At 42.4% G+C, this 16,765-nt stretch overlaps 1 protein-coding gene across 2 annotated transcripts in view; it reads right to left on the reverse strand.

The window, feature by feature from the left end:
* LOC142074880 (E3 ubiquitin-protein ligase UHRF2-like) overlaps nucleotides 1-11,769 on the reverse strand; it is a 157,150-nt gene extending 145,381 nt beyond the window's left edge. For both annotated transcript variants that reach the window (XM_075135815.1, XM_075135814.1), the window contains exon 1: nucleotides 11,171-11,769. In XM_075135815.1, coding sequence (XP_074991916.1) covers nucleotides 11,171-11,323 — 153 coding nt within the window. In that variant the 5' untranslated portion in view covers nucleotides 11,324-11,769. The remainder of the gene's footprint in view (nucleotides 1-11,170) is intronic.
* Nucleotides 11,770-16,765: the final 4,996 nt, after the last annotated feature.

Below are 16,765 nucleotides of genomic sequence, written 5' to 3' on the forward strand. Positions count from 1 at the left end.
CATCGTAGAAGGCCACCAGATTAGTCTGGCACGATTTGCCCTTGGTGAAGCCATGTTGGCTGTCCCTAATCACCTCCCTGTGTACCATATGCTTCATCATAACTTCCAGAAGGATCTGTTCCATCATTTTTACCGGGCACAGAGCTGCGGCTGACTGGTCAGTAGATCCCAGGGTCCTCCTTTTTACCCTTTTTAAAAATGGGCGTGATGTTCCCCTTTTCTCTAGTCACTCGGGACTTCGCCTGACTGCCACGACTTTTCAAATATGATGGGGAGTGGCTTGGCAACTACATGAGCCAGTTCCCTCAGGACCCTGGGATGCATCTCATTGCGTCCCATGGACTTGTGTACGTTCAGGTTCCTCAGGTGGTCTCGAACCTGATCTTCTCCTACGATGGGTGGGACTTCATTCCCCCAGTGCCTGCCTTGAGATTCAGGGGCTCGAGAGATGTGGGAAGAGCCAGGGAAAACTGAGGCAAAAAAATTGTTGAGTACCTCTGCCTTCTCCATGTCAGCTGTCACCAGATCCCCTGTCCTATTTATCAGGGGGGGTACAATTTCTTTTGTCTTCCTTTTCTGGCCAATGTACCTGTAGAAGCCCTTCTTGTTATTCTTCACATCCCTTGGAGAGACCTTGATTAAGAAATCGTCCTCAATGCACTCCAAGAGTCTCCTGGACTGCTTACAGCTTGCTGCGCTGCTCTTCCAGCAGATGTCAGGGTGATTGAAGTCCCCCAGCAGGATCAGAGCCTGTGAGCGTGATGCTTCCCATAGTTGAAGTAAGAACGCTTCATCAACAGGCTCCCTTTGATTGGGCGGCCTGTTGTATACACCAGCCACGAGCTTTCCTTTGTTGGCTTGGCCCCCAATTTTTACCCATAAGCTCTCAAGTTGTTCATTGCTGTTTTTCAAAGACAGCTCTGTGCAGTCAATCCATTCTTTTACATAGAGGGCACACCCCCCCTGCCCCTCCTTCCTTGCCTGTCCCTTCTGAACAGTTTATAGCCATCGATTGCAGCGCTCCAGTCGTGCGATTCATCCCACCGCGTTTCAGTGGTAACGATCAGATCGTAGCTTTCTAGCTGCACAGTGGCTTCCAGCTCCTCCTGCTTGTTACCCATGCTGCACGCATTGGTATTGAGGCACTTCAGCTGGGCTACCTACCTTGTCACCTTTTTAGAGGGACAAGCCCAAATTCCTTTGAGGCATTTCACAGGTGTTTCCCTGTTGGTTCCTAATACATCAGCAGCCCCCGGCTCTTCTCTGTTGCTCAAAACCGCATCCCCTTCCCCTGCTAAGTCTAGTTTAAAGCTCTCCATATCAATGGCTGCCTTTAAGCTTAAAGTGTCCATGTTGATTTACCAATTCAAATTATATTCATAACAGAGGTACAGATTAAAAAGGCTTTGTTGTTATACCACTGATTAACATTCTTCTTCTGAATGCCTTAGTTTTTCTTTGAACCCCTCTGCTATTGTCTACATCTTTAGTTCATCAGGTATAAATAGGATGGTATATAAAATAACTGTGATATAGTCCTCAGGAGTTTATACTCGTAATTATTTGCCTTTACTCTCTACAAGGCTGGGAAGTCTATTGTCTAAGCGTGAGCATCACAGTGTAGAAAGATGCATTTGGGAGGAACGATCACAGGAAACTTACTTTTCTGGCTCTAATGTTTTTTGGCTTGAATAACATGGCTTCTTTGTCATCTTTGTAGCTAGTCTCAAGAAGTAGCTGCAGATGGGGAAACCTCAATAGTGTCTGTGTCTCAGCTGCATTTTCAGGAGGAAGTTGCGAATCACTTTAAGCTAGAACTAATTGAAATGCCTAAGGTCACATAGGGATGTTTTCCTGAGGTTTCCTTACAGAAATACCCGCTCCTTATGTTTAAAATAGGTCAACAGACTGACTTAAAACAAGGTGGAGCTTTCATTTGTTTATTATATGTTTATTTTTAAAAAAGGTATACTTTTAATATCGTGGGAGTTGAGAATAAAAATTTAAATTGGATGCCGGGATTTTACATGGGGGAAAAAAAGGAAAGGGTTGAATTCTTTGATAGTTATTTTTCAAGGAAGCGTGTGAAAAGTAAGAAGAAATAGGCTCAATATGATATATACTTTATGCATTATATTCTTACCTTTCACCCTCTATCTCTCAGTAAATTTGTTAGTTTAGGAACTGCCTTCATTTGTACTTCAAATTACCTAATGTTTGCTTCAGTTTAAATACTGATAATTAATATAATTCATGCTGTTTTGTTTATAGATGCTGGTCTTTGGGTATAGTAAGAATAAATATCCATCTCTGTCACTGTCTTGCTGCTTGATTAAGGCTATAAATTAAACCATACACATCTGTGGCAAATTAAACTGCTCTCATTTAAAAAAAAACTGTTAACACATAATACAGCCCCTTATAAATTTATCCCAGAAAAATGAGTTTTATAATTGTTCTCTCTATGTATCAGTACAGAGCCTGCTTATTAAACATTTTGGAAATGCACAATTCTCTTGTATGCATCATAGTGTGGTAAAACAAGTTTGTTCATGCCCTGAGGTTGGCTGCTATGTTAATGTGTTATCTTTTGGGCTCAATTTTTCTGTTTTTGTTTGTTTGTTTGTTTGTTTGGCTTTGTTTTTTTAAAGGGACATTTAGATGGTCTTTAGAAGGTAAATTTCCTTCTTTATGTAAAAAAAATTAGAAGAAAAGGATGTTTTGCAAAGAAAGTAAAACTAAAAATACATCTGTAAAACATTCCTGTTAAAATATTATTTCTGAAATGAGCGTGAAAAGTAGTTCCCCCAATTTGATTTTACAGTAACTGAACCTGTTCTGAGCATTTTTAGAATTTACTTTACATTTTTCATCTTGGAGTCCTCTTCCACATGCCTTATCTTCTTCACTTGGTATGGCTCCATAGCAGTTCTATTGCAATAATGTTTTCTTATACTTGGCGTGCAGTGTACAAAGGTGTTCCTTCAGTGTTTTTTTTTTTATACTATTTTAATCCAGTTAATATTTCAAAGAAAATAACTGTTTACACGCTACAGTTTTTAAAAGAATGCCTGTGTAACTGAAGCAATGTATACCTCAGTGGTTTAACTCGAATCACAGGAAAAACCTTGTATTGTTGAAGTTATATGTATTTAATTAGTTGAAGGCTTGAGAAAATGTGTTAGGATAATGAATGAATGAAACATGCTCTACAATAGAGTAGTTTCATAACTTATTACCAGCACTATTGTGAGCACAGAAAGGAGAAGAGTCATGAGAGACTTCTGTTTCTTACAGTTGAAAGATTTATGGAAGCACCAGTCTCGATTGGTTATGATAGCAGCCTTGTTAGACTTGGAGAGCCCATCTCCCTCCCCCCTCCTTTCTCAAACACTGAAGGATTCAGCAGCAGTGCAGGTCAAAAAGAATCAGGGTTAAGTAATAATTCCAATTTGGAAGTCCAGGGAAATCTTAAGATCTGGTTGTGGGCTAATATTTTAAGTATACGTGCTTATTTTAGTCATAAGGAACAATTCCATGAAGCAAGAAAAAGTTCAGTGGAAAGAAAGATTAAGCTAATTTGTACGTTAAAAAAAAAAAAATCAGCCTCAACTTTCAAAAATATATTTTTTAGAAATTGTGTTCATAACAGATCTTATTAAGAGTAGAGGAATAAAATACTTAAAGCACAACACTTGAATGACTGAACATTGCTCTAACTTACCCAAGCGCAAACCAGTTGAAATCAGCAGTGTAGAATTTTTTTCACTGACAGTTGTTTAGTCAGTTTTCCTTTCTGTTCTTAACCAGGATTATAGAAAATAAATATTCATTATCAAATTTTCCTTTTAGATAAACGAATTGGTGGATGCCCGTGATGTCAGCATTGGAGCCTGGTTTGAAGCTCATATAGAAAATGTTACTCGAGCAACAAAAGGACATAAGAATGGTAAAGCTCAAGTAAAGAGTGGCAATTCTTACAAAAGGACTAATGGAAACTTAAGTCAAGATCATTCTAGAGAGAATGCAAATTATTTGGACAGTACACCATCTACATCTTACTCAGACTGCATGGACACTGATGAAGAAGCTATTTATCATATCAAGTATGATGAGTAAGTGCTGCTGATATTATTTTGAGGACATCATATGTTATGATTTGGTGTATATAAACAAAGAATTTTGTTGAAGAAACTTGGAATCAAAGAGAGCAAGTTCAATATTGCAACCAAGGAAAGAAATATTAAAAAGCCATAATGTCTTTCAGTCAGATATAATGAATATCCTGAGAGTAATGAGGGTGTTTTTTCTTTTTTTCTTTTATTCACAAGTTCCTGTGAAGTATTAACTTTATCTTGACTTTATGAAACTCAGAATCCCTATCTCTAAGGAAAGGAAACTATGCATTGGATTTTTCTGTACTTGTTTTTCTATGCAAAATATAAGTTAATATTTTCTTTAAAAACTACTCTGCTCATATTCAGTTCCTTCCATTGAAGTCTAAACAAGTGTTTCATGGGAGCAAATTCTGGTGCTTGAATTGTTTAAATTTTGTTTTAAAAGTAATATTTATGCATGAGATGACAGGTTTGCATTTCATGTAGAGGTTTCTTGTAGAGAATCTGGTGACTGGGAACATAAAATCAGTTCTGAGCTGGAGTGAGGGTACAAAGGGATTTTTTACTTTTATTTTTTAAATCTGTGGTACAAGCAAACTTCAGAACCTACGACAGATGTGCTAGAGTAGAGGCTTTGTGCCGTAAACTCAGTGGGATTTGCAGGGATTTCTCACCACCAGCTTTTGCACTGATGCATTCACATAAATTGGATCCTAGTTTTTTAATGATGCCTTAATTTGCTGAAGCAGCTAACTAAGCTTCTAAACCAATGGCATCAATGAGAATTTTTTATTACAGAGAACAACAAAAATACCGCACTTTGGCATGTGAGATTAAAGGTAAAGGAACATATGTTTACTTTACACAGAAGCATATTCAGTATTAGTCTTGTTGAGGATAAATTCAATTCAAGTTTTCAAAATATTTTTCTAAGTATTGATTGCAAGTTTTGTTGTTTTTAATAATTACAATTTAAACCGGTTTTGCTAGGGAAAAAACAAGAATGTTGAAGACTTAAGCTGAACATCTTTTAGCTGCTCTTGGCAATACTAGATACAACTTTTCTTTATATACTTACCTTGGAGGATAATATAGCTTTTGTCTGAACGTGGAGTTCAAATGCAGTTCTATATCTGCAACCATCAATTTTTTATCTGCAGATATGTTTGTCCACACACAAAAAAAATAGATAGCTACAGTGTTGAAAGCAAAAATTTACTTAAAAAATGATAGATATGCATCATGGTATGCTTTCAAAGACCTGGTTCCAAGATTGGTTAATTGTGTAACATCACAGAAGTATTTAATTGAGCAAAGGGCAAAAATTTGAGAGTGTGTGTTTGTAATTATTGGAGTTAAATTATGTTCCTCTTTTGTAGATAGTGTCATTTTATGTGAGTTACAGATTCGAGGGAGAAGCCACCTGTGAAGTAGAAAGTATAGTCAAGCTGATCTGACTTGCATAGGTGTACCTATGCTTACAAAACGTCAATTTTACTTCAGGTGTACCTTAAGATCTAGCATTTCCAGTAGATGCAGACAGTCGTCTTAGTCTTCCTCTAACACGATCTGTCACAGGTTTGCGTTCTTAGCCAGTGACCATCTTAAAACATTATGTCTTATCTAATTTTGCTTACGTCATGGTCATTTACTTGATTGGCCTGAAATATTAAAAGTTTGAGCTTTTGGGGAGAAAAGTTATTTTAAAACTTTCTAGCAAGCAAGATCTATGCATTTATCAGCTAATAGAGACTTCGGTAAAAGTTAACGGCCTACATATGACAAAACACAAGGCATCATTTGTGACACTTTGTATTTACCTTTCAACATCCCACTTCTTTGTTCTTTGAGTGGTAGTTAACATGCACATTCACATGGTGGGTGGTTGTGCATGCACTCATAACACTGGCTTCAGACATTAGTCTTTTTGCCTTTTTGGTATCCGTAGAGCACACGTATCAAACACAAGGGAGGAAGAATACATGGATAAATAGGGTAGTGTGTACCGTGTGTCCTTCAGTTCTCAGTTCCAGATGTTCTTATCCTATTTGCCATCTCTTTGTGCTTGTTCTTTGAGGTTCATATTCTACTACTATTTCCTATTTCTTCTGTGCATGGTTGCTGTTCCTGGATGCTTAGGTTTGGGCTAGGCTGCGTGACACCAATCCACCTTGACAGCCTTTTCTTACCAAGCCTTTTCTTACTGTGTTCTTCAATGAAGTAGCTCATTTCTCCTTCCTTCTATCTCCTACAGCAGATGATTTCACCCTGGCTGAAGGGCTTTAAGCTCCTTGCCCACAACAGGAGCATTCCTGCCAGAGATGGAAGCAGTTGCTTTTTCTGCTTTGGGAAACTGCATGTCTCTGACAAGCAACCTGCAGATGGAGACCATAAGCTTGGTGCCCATAAAGCCATCAAAATGTCTTTCTTACATTATGGAGAAGACTATGGGGTTTGCCTCTGACACAGATTGACAGCTGCTCAGATCCTCACTGAGATCATCTCAGTATCTAGACTGGTTCTCCTTCACTGCTTGTTTTATTATCCAGTCTAGAAAAACTGTCCACCAAGAAGGCTACAGCTGAAGGACAAGTCTGTTGTAATGTTTTGAGATGGGGTTGGGAACATGGAGTAGACCTACGCTTTGTTTCTGAGACTTCATGTTACAGCGAAGATTGTTTGATACCCGACTGTTGCGGCAGGTCCAGTCTGACAATGCATACACACAAAAAGGGGGGGGGAAATCAAACATTAATTTTCTTTCTGTTTACATCTGGAACTGACTACTCAGTGATGTTTATTCAGGAGATACTGAAAAGCTATTCACCCTTGATCTCAACATGAAGCCCTCCACTGTCATAGATCTAGTTCTTTGGACCAAGCTTCCTAGTACAGGTCTATTTCTCCTAGCTGTCTTCAAACCCCAAAGATCCCACAGGTCTCCACTTAAATGGAGATCTAGAGCTGTTCCTTTCCTTTTCTTTTTTTTTTTTTTCCCCCCCTCAGTTGTCCCATTAGTATTGACACTGGTCAATTCAAGAGCAAGTCGAATGTTCTCCGACATAATCTCTCTCGCACCTCTGTAGTCGAGAACCTTAATCAGCTTTATTTATACTGGAGCATGATTGTGTTTTTCTTGGGGGTGGGGGGGAGAAGATCATGCTAAGAGGTCCTACCAACCTCCTTGTAGGCATTGAAAGGCTGCTATTAGCTGCTGCCACCGCCACCACCATCCCCCCGCCAAGCTTTTCCTTCGCCTGACTGACTGAACAAGCCCAGTCCCCCAGCCTCTCCTCACAGAGCACATCTTGACGGCCATCTTGCCAGCCCTCCACTGGGCTAACGCCAGCTTGTCAGCATCTTCCTTGCATTGAGGGACCTAAACCATACATAATATTCTAGATATGATCTCACAAGTGCTGAGTAAAGGGAAATAGTCACTTCCCTCAATCTATTGCCTATGCTCCTGCTGGCCGCCTTTGCTGCCAGGGCACACTGCTGGCTCATGTTCAGCTTGCTGTCTACCAGGACCCCCAGGTCCTTTTCTGCAGAGCTGCTACCCAGCCAGTCATTCTGCAGCCTGTATTGTCACAGGGGGTTTAGTGGGTTGACCCTGGCCAGCAGCCAAGTACCCAGACAGCTGCTCGCTCGCTCGCTCACTCCCCTCTCCTCCAGGACGGGGAGAAAGTAGAAGGCGAGAAAACTTGTGCATTGAGATACAGTTTAAAAGGTGAAGCAAAAGCTGCACACGCAAGCCAAGCAAAAAGAGGAATTCATTCACTAATTCCCATCAGCAGGCAGATATCCAGCCACTTCTTGGAAAGCAGGGCCTCAGCACGCATAACGGTTGCTTGGGAAGACAAACGTCCTAACCACAAACGTCTCCCCCTTCCTCCTCTTTCCCTGAGCTTTTATTGCTGAGCACGATGTCACATGCCATGGAATAACCCTTTGGTCAGTTTGGGTCAGCTGTCCCAGCAGTGTCTCCTCCCAACTGCTTGCACACACCCAGCCTACTTGCTGTGGGGGCAGAGTGAGAAACAGAAGGCCTTGATGCTGCGCAATTACTGCTCAGCAATAGCCAAAACACTAGTGTGTTATCAACACTCTTTTGGTCACAAATCCAAAGCGCAGTACCATATGGGCCTGCTATGAAAAAAGTTAACTCCATCCCAGCCAGACCCAGTACAGGGGGGTTAAGTCCATCTCAGGACTAACCCCTCACAGTTTATTCCTTTAGCACAATACATTGCTTTCTGTTCACCTGCCATTTAGTTACAACACCTGTACATCTCTATCACATCCCTGAGACTTACAGCATCCCTGCTGTAAGCAGTGGTTTACATATTGCTCTGCTAATATTTCCTCTACATCCAGTTTTAATTGTATGGGAGCAATCCTTCTCAGTTTCCCCCTTCTAGTTACTAGTACCATGAGATCAGCTGCTGGATCAACCAAACTCAATCATCAAGGAAGCTTTAGAACTCATTATGAAGGTTACAAAAAAAAAAAAAAAATTAAGTAGTTACATAATGAGTGAAACTTAATGAAGATGATGACTCTACAACTCTAGCTTCACTGATGATCCCAACTGTGCCCTAAATTATCACCCATCCACGTGGACAAGTTCAGCTATAAGATCTTGTTATTCCACTTTTTAAATTAAGACACACCATACTAACATAATGGCTGAAATACAGATACTCTAAGTAGTTTGACCTCTGACAGACTACTTCGAGAATCACAACTCACTATAGGCTCATTTTCTCTGCTTCTCAGGTAAACTGTTTTCCACAAATAGCCAGAGCAGAGACCTGGTGCACTCACAGAAGTAGAAGCACATTAAGCAGGATTTAATTAGTATCAGCTTGTTTTAAACTCAAACATAAGCACAATGTTATAGCATAATTGGTAAACATATAAGCATTTTTGTGCCCAGGAAGAACGCTATTGCATTGGTAATAACAGACCACATGCCTTATGTTAACTGTGCAAGATCACACAGTGAGGCTTGTTAACAATTTGGTATGAGAACTAGCTGTGTGAACCAGAGCTTGGCATTAGGTGTCTACTACTGGGAAAGTAGTCCCTACCCCTGCTGCCCCCCCCCCAGCACTGTGCAGTATGTAGTCCAGGGACAGAGGCCAAAGGCTAAGAACTGTCTGTCTAGAAACTCAAACATCCCACAGAAGTACAAGATCTGAAATTGGGGGGGGGGGAAACAGACAATTCACCTACTTCTGTTCCAGCTTCCCTTGTCATGGAGCCTGATCACTTCATGACTAAGACCACTGAGGATTAACTACATGCTGTCAACTTCATGGTACTGCATACTCACAAGTGACTTATATGTATGATATGATTGTTAAGAACTGCCTGCTTTGAATATGTAGTAATAAGTAAAAAGTTAGACATTACCACAAAATGTGTTGTTAATGTATGTCAACCTAGTCAAATTTTGTTTTAAACTAACTTATCAGTCTTCTAAACACTCCCATTAGTGATCTGTGATGAGATCCTTAACAATACACATAAACACATACGTATGCTGACTCAGACATAACACAAAAGTAAACAAGTTATTCAACTTCGAGACCGATGCTGTTTGCATCTGGCTTCATCAGAGCAGCATAGGTTTGTCTGCAGCCATCTGTTTCGACATGCCCTCACAAAACCTGGCTCTGATGTGTCTTGTGGAACAGTAACAAGATTGCTCAAAACACAGCCAGCATGACACAACACCTATTTGTTTCCTTTTGGTTTTAAGTACATTTCAGATTGCAAGTTCACACTCTAGTCGTGAATGATCACCTCTCGGTGATAGTAAACTGTTATTTCTCATGGTTGTTCCTGTTCATACAGGTATATGCTTCATCTGTTATAAGGCAGAAATCTTGCCCCATCTTACATTGCTCAGCTTAAGCTAGCATCGCCATGCTCATTTTTAGTAACAAGTCCCATCTTAAGAGTCAAGCTCCCTAAAAATACAACACATCTGATAGTCCTTTTTTCCCCTCATGTAACATTTATGCCTCACTCCAATACTCAAGCACTGTACATACCTCGTTTATGTAAAGCAGCTTAAAAGAAGTTACATCTTTCATCAGCAAAAATACAGCCCAAGACAATCTCTTTGGATAAAGATGTGCCCCACACTGATGAGGGGAGAAAGTATCAACTCACAGAAAAACTTGTAACCAGTGGTCCCCAATACCATTGGAACCAGGTGTAGATTAAGCAGTTCTTGAGATATCAGCTACAACTGACATCCTTCTCTGTAAAAAGCTGTTTGCATCACCTAAAAGGACTAGGACGCTAAACTCATGTGCAGCTTCAATACAAGGGAGCCAGAGAGTGCGAGGAGATGCGGGCTGCCGCTGCGCCCCCGCCCCTCCCCCCACCCCCGCACAGTCGCATACCCACCTCCAGGAAGGATTCTAACGAGTCCTCTGTCTCTCCTCTTCTGGTGGATGGAGGGAGTTCAGAGTCCACAGTCCCCGAAAACCCTTAGTCTGTGGTGTGGCACCTAGGCCTTGGAAACCACTTGCAGTGCACACACAGAAAATGTTTTCCTTATACACAGATGGGACACCGAGAGGGCAGGAACCCAGGGAAAACACCTATGTTCCCTTGTCTGGTCGAAAGAGTAAAGCAGGGGATTTCCTCCCCCTCACACCCCACTGTCTGCCCTGTCACTTAGGTGCGATAAGCAGAAGGAGTCTCCCTCGGTTTGGGGAAAAAAAAAAAAAAAGAAAAACACAAAGGGACCTCATTAGTACCCGCTCACTACTGCGGGGGGTGGGGAGGAAAAGTATAGAAAGAAACCAGAGTTGGGCCCAGAGCCTTTTGTCATGCCGGGCAGCTTGTCTTCCCTCCTTGCCCCTCACCACCTCCTAGGCTCAGTGAGAGGACAGAAAACAAAAGCCAGAGATCCCAGTGTGGGAGGGGACGAGGAGCTTTGCATCCAGTCACAGAGAGCAGAACATAAGAAGGGGAAGATGAGATAAAAGAGAAGCTCCCCTCCACCCCTACCCACCAGGTCTCCACCTCACCTGCTTGCCCCGGTAGAAGAGGCGCTGGCGGTCGGGGCTCACACAGAAGGTCTTCTGGATCTTCTCCCGCAAACATTCAATCTTGGTGAGACGGCTCAGATCATCAATAGTGTGGGTCTCGGTGCCGTCTATGGTACGAACTTGGATCCACATGGTGTGCGTCTTCCGCTAGCTCAGCCACCCGCGGTGAAGGGGAGGTCTTGTTCTCCGAGCGTGTGATAACGGAAGACAGAACAGGCGTTTCCCTCACTTCTTTGTTCAGCTCAATAGAAGCAGGTTTTTTGAATCCCACCGAACAGGCACGAGCCTCCCCGCCCGCAGGCCTCGCTCAGAAGGGCGCGGAGAGGTAAAGGAGACCTGACCCAATCCTCATCTACTCCCCAAGCGTACCCCGTAATCACACAAACGGAACCATAAGCTCTCCAAACCAGCACAACACGAGGCAAAGTCTAGCAGGAATCGCCACAGGCAGGTCTAACGAACACCACCAGGAGCCATCACCAACCCTCAGAGAGTGTTTACTAGCCGCTACCGCTCTCGTACAGAGGTCACGGCGCCAACAGTGATCTCGCGAGAGCCCTCAGCCATAAAGAGACAACATTGGGAAGTGGGGGGGGATAGACAGCATCATCATCGCCTCTCCTTCTGCATTCGGCTTTACACAAAGTCACGCCCAGCCCAGCCCAGCCCCGCCCCGCCCCGCCCCGCCCCGCCCTTTGAGCATTCTCTGGCCAGCATCTTTTTTCCTCCTGCTCCGTAGTTGTATCAGAGGACTTGGAGGGGGGGAATAGTTTAGTGCGCGCGTAGAGAAGCGGCCATTATTGTGCCTATGGGAGCCAAGCGGGAACGTCTTCTCGTTCCCTCACAGGGCAAAGCGTCTCTAGTCTCAGGCCTGCAAATTATACCAGTGACATAGGAAGTGACTCTGTGCTTCCACCTTTCCCTTTCAGACACACACAGAGTCAGGACCCAGCATGTCAGGTGTCACAGTGACACAAAAGCATGGACCTGACATGGCATAAATAAAAAACAAGTAAAACTGCTTTGCATCCACTGATGAAATCTAGGTCCCAACATTTCCCAGTACAAAAGTGCCATCAAAACCTCAATTCAGCCAGATTTAGCTCTGCCTAATAAATCCAGAGTAGATCTGTCTGCTCTTATCATATTAGAAAAGTGCAGATGTGGGCCAGGACAAAAACATCAAGCCTCCTTTTTTAACACAGATCAGATGTGTGGGTTTTATTTGCTACATTTTTGCTCAAGACTCCAAGTAACACTGAAAAAGTCTGGACTTTTCATGTATACTGGTAAAATGGTACTGTAAAAACATATCTGATGCAGTACCCAGTGAGATTCAGCTTATGGATATAGGTCTCTGTGATGCTATTATACCTGGGAACATTGAAGCCTACATTTTTGGGCGGAGTTCGCAGCAGCTTTGTTGCCTGAGTAGTAAAACTTTAGAGACTGAGATAACAAACTGACAGGTTCCAGATGATAGAGATGTGGTTTTGTGACTTTTTTGTATCAGGATGATATCAAAGATCCCTGTATATTAATTTCAGGTCTGACATAATTCCCATCGTGGCCTTGGTTGAGTTACTTTTAAGGCCTGATTTATGAGTATTAAGCACTTGCAAAGGCAGCTGAAATAAATGAGTTGCTTAATCCTCCTGGAAATCTGTTCCTTGCCTTTTTATCTCCATTGTTCCATCTCTGTTGTTGAGATAACACACACCTTCCTGTAACTATACCTACTACAGCACAACACCAGAGTGTCAGAGACACAAGTTCAGAGCTTGGTTTATAGCTTGGTGGTGGTGTTACAAGCTCCAATTCAAGTAATGTAGTGCACGTGATCTAGTCAAATCTTTGTGTGCCAGCCTTTTTGGCTTCCCCGAAACATTCAAAGATAATTAATGCAGAGGAATACAGTAGGAATGTGGGTTAATAGTCATAACTAAAAAGAGATAAATCAAGCTGTCTTCAGCTTTGCCCTAGTTCCACTCTACCACCACAGTAAAGGGAACAGAGTCCCAATATAATCCCTTTGCAGTGTCTTCTGTTTTGCAGATCACAATCTTTCTCTTGAAGCTACTGCTAACAACAGAATGTGTCTCTTTTCTGGAGTGGGGAGAAAAAAGTTCTGGAGGGACTCTGAAATGGGGTCAGTTTTAGTGGGTTAGAGGAAATAGAATCAATATTTTGTGGGAGCCTATGTAGAAAGCACAGAATCAGCTTTCTGGAATAGGAAACACCTTTTGCTAGAGAGACGGAGACTGAAAGAGGATCAACCTGCTACAAAAACATATCTGGAAATCCATTACCTGGTTGGGGTTGTAAAGAAACAGAGATCAGGTTGCTGGCACAGGGGTTACTGATTAGAAAGATCACATTGTTATGGATTGATTGTAGGTGGCCTGTTTTGTAACATGCAAAGTGGAATTAGAGACTAGAATATAAAGGGAAAGAAAGAATGTAAAAAGTATTTGACTGGCAGTCTGTGAGAGGATGTGGAAAGGGGAGGTTATTGGGGAGGTTGGAGGAAAAGTGAGCTAGTTATTCAGCAGGTGATAATGTCCTGATTGGGTATGCTAGTGAGAAAATTATGTCCTGATAAAAGAGAAATTAATTGAGCAGCATAGTATGCATTATGGACTGGAATGAGGGTAGCAGAGACTAATTTCTCAGCAGAGAAATTACAGGATGGGCAGATCAGACAGCTGAGCCATCTGATGTATTAAGCAATAATGCAGTTAGGTGGCAGCAAAGATAAGGTTTGAGACAGTAGAAACGATAAACAGAGTTGTTTTCTTGCAAGAAAATCCTATAATAGCTTGAATGACTGAAGGGGGGGACCCTCTTCTGTGGATGGGGTCTGCATGGCATGCTGCGCATGGGTCAGAGTCCTGTTCGATGCTACACAGATAGCAAATGGCTTGGGTTATCTGGCTCTTACAACAAGGGCCCGAATTATGTCAGGCAGCGCGTGAGAAAGGCATTACCCACTTCAGCTTACATTTCCTTCTTAGGCGCTGGCCAGTTTTACCGTTGGTTCCTAATATGATATTGCCTTAACTATATTATAATGAATATATGTATGTATGGCTGTGCATTTGCATACACCACATAATTTTCAATCTTTAGAAACATCAGTATCTTCTGTATCTGTATCATAACACTAGATTTCTATTCACAAACTGCTCATGTTATATACAAATACAACTTTCATTTCTGTTTATAAATTAGCAATACTGATGCTTTCTCTTTTCAGCATTTTATTTCTTCCCATGTGTGGTGGTGCATTCTGCCCCCCCTCTCCTGGGCTGCTTGTTGATCTGGGCCACTTGTTGATCTCAGAAATTCCCATGAAACTTTGGCCTTGGTGTAATGAGTCTGGCGGTTAAGCGCCCCTTGACCGTATCAGAAACTCTGCATAGCTGAGGCTGGGAACGTACTCCTACTGCCTGGCCCAGGTGTCATCCCCCCGATACCCTTATCTGAGTCGTAGCTCAAGTGGGACAACACTGAAACCTCAAGAATTTTAGTAACTACCACCTGGGACTGCGGCCAGGATGGAAATTTATGGATGGCTAAAGTCAATCATCTTGCGAACCTATAAACAGTGGTCCTAAGTGAGACCCTTTGAGCTCTCCTGGACCGCAGCGGGCTGTGCCCAGCATCTCCCTCTGAGTGGGAGGCCTCTCAGAGTTCGCGAACTCTCAAGTTTGCGATATTTGGAGGACCGTCGCCGACTGCCATGGGACCTGGGCTGAAACACTCCTCGGGCGAAACACTCCTCGAGGCTCAACCCTTCGCCCGTTGAGAAATGCCAAGACATTTGACATGAATATTTCACTGAACTCGAGGGGAATTTTTACAGGTATACCTTTATATATTTATCTATCTTTGTGTCTGTGTGCGTGTGTGTGTGAATTGATGGAGGTACCCGCTAGCAAATATAGTCTGCTAAAATCTTATGATCTATCTTCCCGGGATCAATACAGGCCCCGGTATCAATACAGACTGGGGGATGAAGGGATTGAGAGCAGCCCTGCCGAGAAGGACTTGGGGGTACTGGTGGATGAAAAGCTGGACATGAGCCGACAATGTGCGCTCACAGCCCAGAAGGCCAACCGTATCCTGGGCTGCATCAAAAGCAGTGGCCAGCAGGTCGAGGGAGGTGATTCTGCCCCTCTACTCTGCTCTGGTGAGACCCCACCTGCAGTACTGCGTCCAGCTCTGGAGTCCTCAGCACAGGAAAGACATGGACCTGTTGGAGCGGGTCCAGAGGAGGGCCACAAAAATGATCAGGGGCATGGAACGCCTCTCCTATGAAGAAAGGCTGAGAGAGTTGGGGTTATTCAGCCTGGAGAAGAGAAGGCTTTGGGGAGACCTTATTGCGGCCTATCAGTACTTAAAGGGGGCTTCTAAGAAAGATGGCGGCAAACTTTTTAGCAGGGCCTGTTGCGACAGGACAAGGGGGAATGATTTTAAACTAAAAGAGGGTAGATTTAGACTAGCTATAAGGAAGAAATTTTTTAGAATGAGGGTGGTGAAACACTGGAACAGATTGCCCAGAGAGGTGGTAGATGCCCCATCCCTGGAAACATTCAAGGTCAGGATGGACGGGGCTCTGAGCAACCTGATCTAGTTGAAGATGTCCCTGCCCATGGCAGGGGGGTTGGACTAGATGACCTTTAAAGGTCCCTTCCAACCCAAACTATTCTATGATTCTATGATTCTGTCTTAAACTGTGAATGAACCTTAGACTGCTGCTAAACACATATAATCCCTTAGACATAAACCGTTGACCAAGTCTGAGACTAAGAGTGGATCCAGCCACACCTAGACTCCTCTGGAGTTTAGAAAGCAAGGGGGTCTTCTCTGAACCTCGTGACTCAACGGGAGGGTCTCCCTTACCCTTTTTGTATTAGATATAAACCGTTGACCAAGTCTGGGACTAGGGGTAGATCCAGCCGCACCTAGACTCCTCTCTGAGAACGAGTTTAGAAAGCAAGGGGGTCTACTCTGAACCTCATGACTCAACGGGAGGGTCTCCCTTACCCTTTTCGTCCTCGGTGCCTGTATAAATCATTCCAACTCAATTCCAGCACCATTTTCCTTTGTATACTTCATCCGTGTAGTAAGTGATAGAGTGAACCTTGCCATCGAATTCTGTTAAGTCGCGCTTTTATAAATTACTATTAAAATCACTTTCTGCTAATACCTTTGACGGTGATTCTTTAAGCAGCCTAAACCACTCATTCACGACACCATGTTAGAAATACTTCAAAAGAAAAAACCTCACACTTCAATACCTTAGTTTCCAGTATACTTGTCATAATTTTTATTCTATTAAATTTTGAATAATATTAATTTAGTTCATAAATATATAAAAACCCTTTAATGTATTAGCTAAAGGATATATGCATTTTTATTCCTTTAAAAAGTTCAGTTTCTATAAGAAAATAAAGTTTTGATAAGCAAGTAACAATCATAGAGTTTTCAACCTTTCCCCACATTTCAGTTTTAAAGAAAAAATATTTGTTTTCTTTTTCCCCCTACTTCCACATTTCTGGAAAAGGTATA

The sequence above is a fragment of the Calonectris borealis genome, chromosome W (genome assembly GCF_964195595.1).
Source record: "Calonectris borealis chromosome W, bCalBor7.hap1.2, whole genome shotgun sequence".
Taxonomy (NCBI): Eukaryota; Metazoa; Chordata; class Aves; order Procellariiformes; family Procellariidae; genus Calonectris; species Calonectris borealis.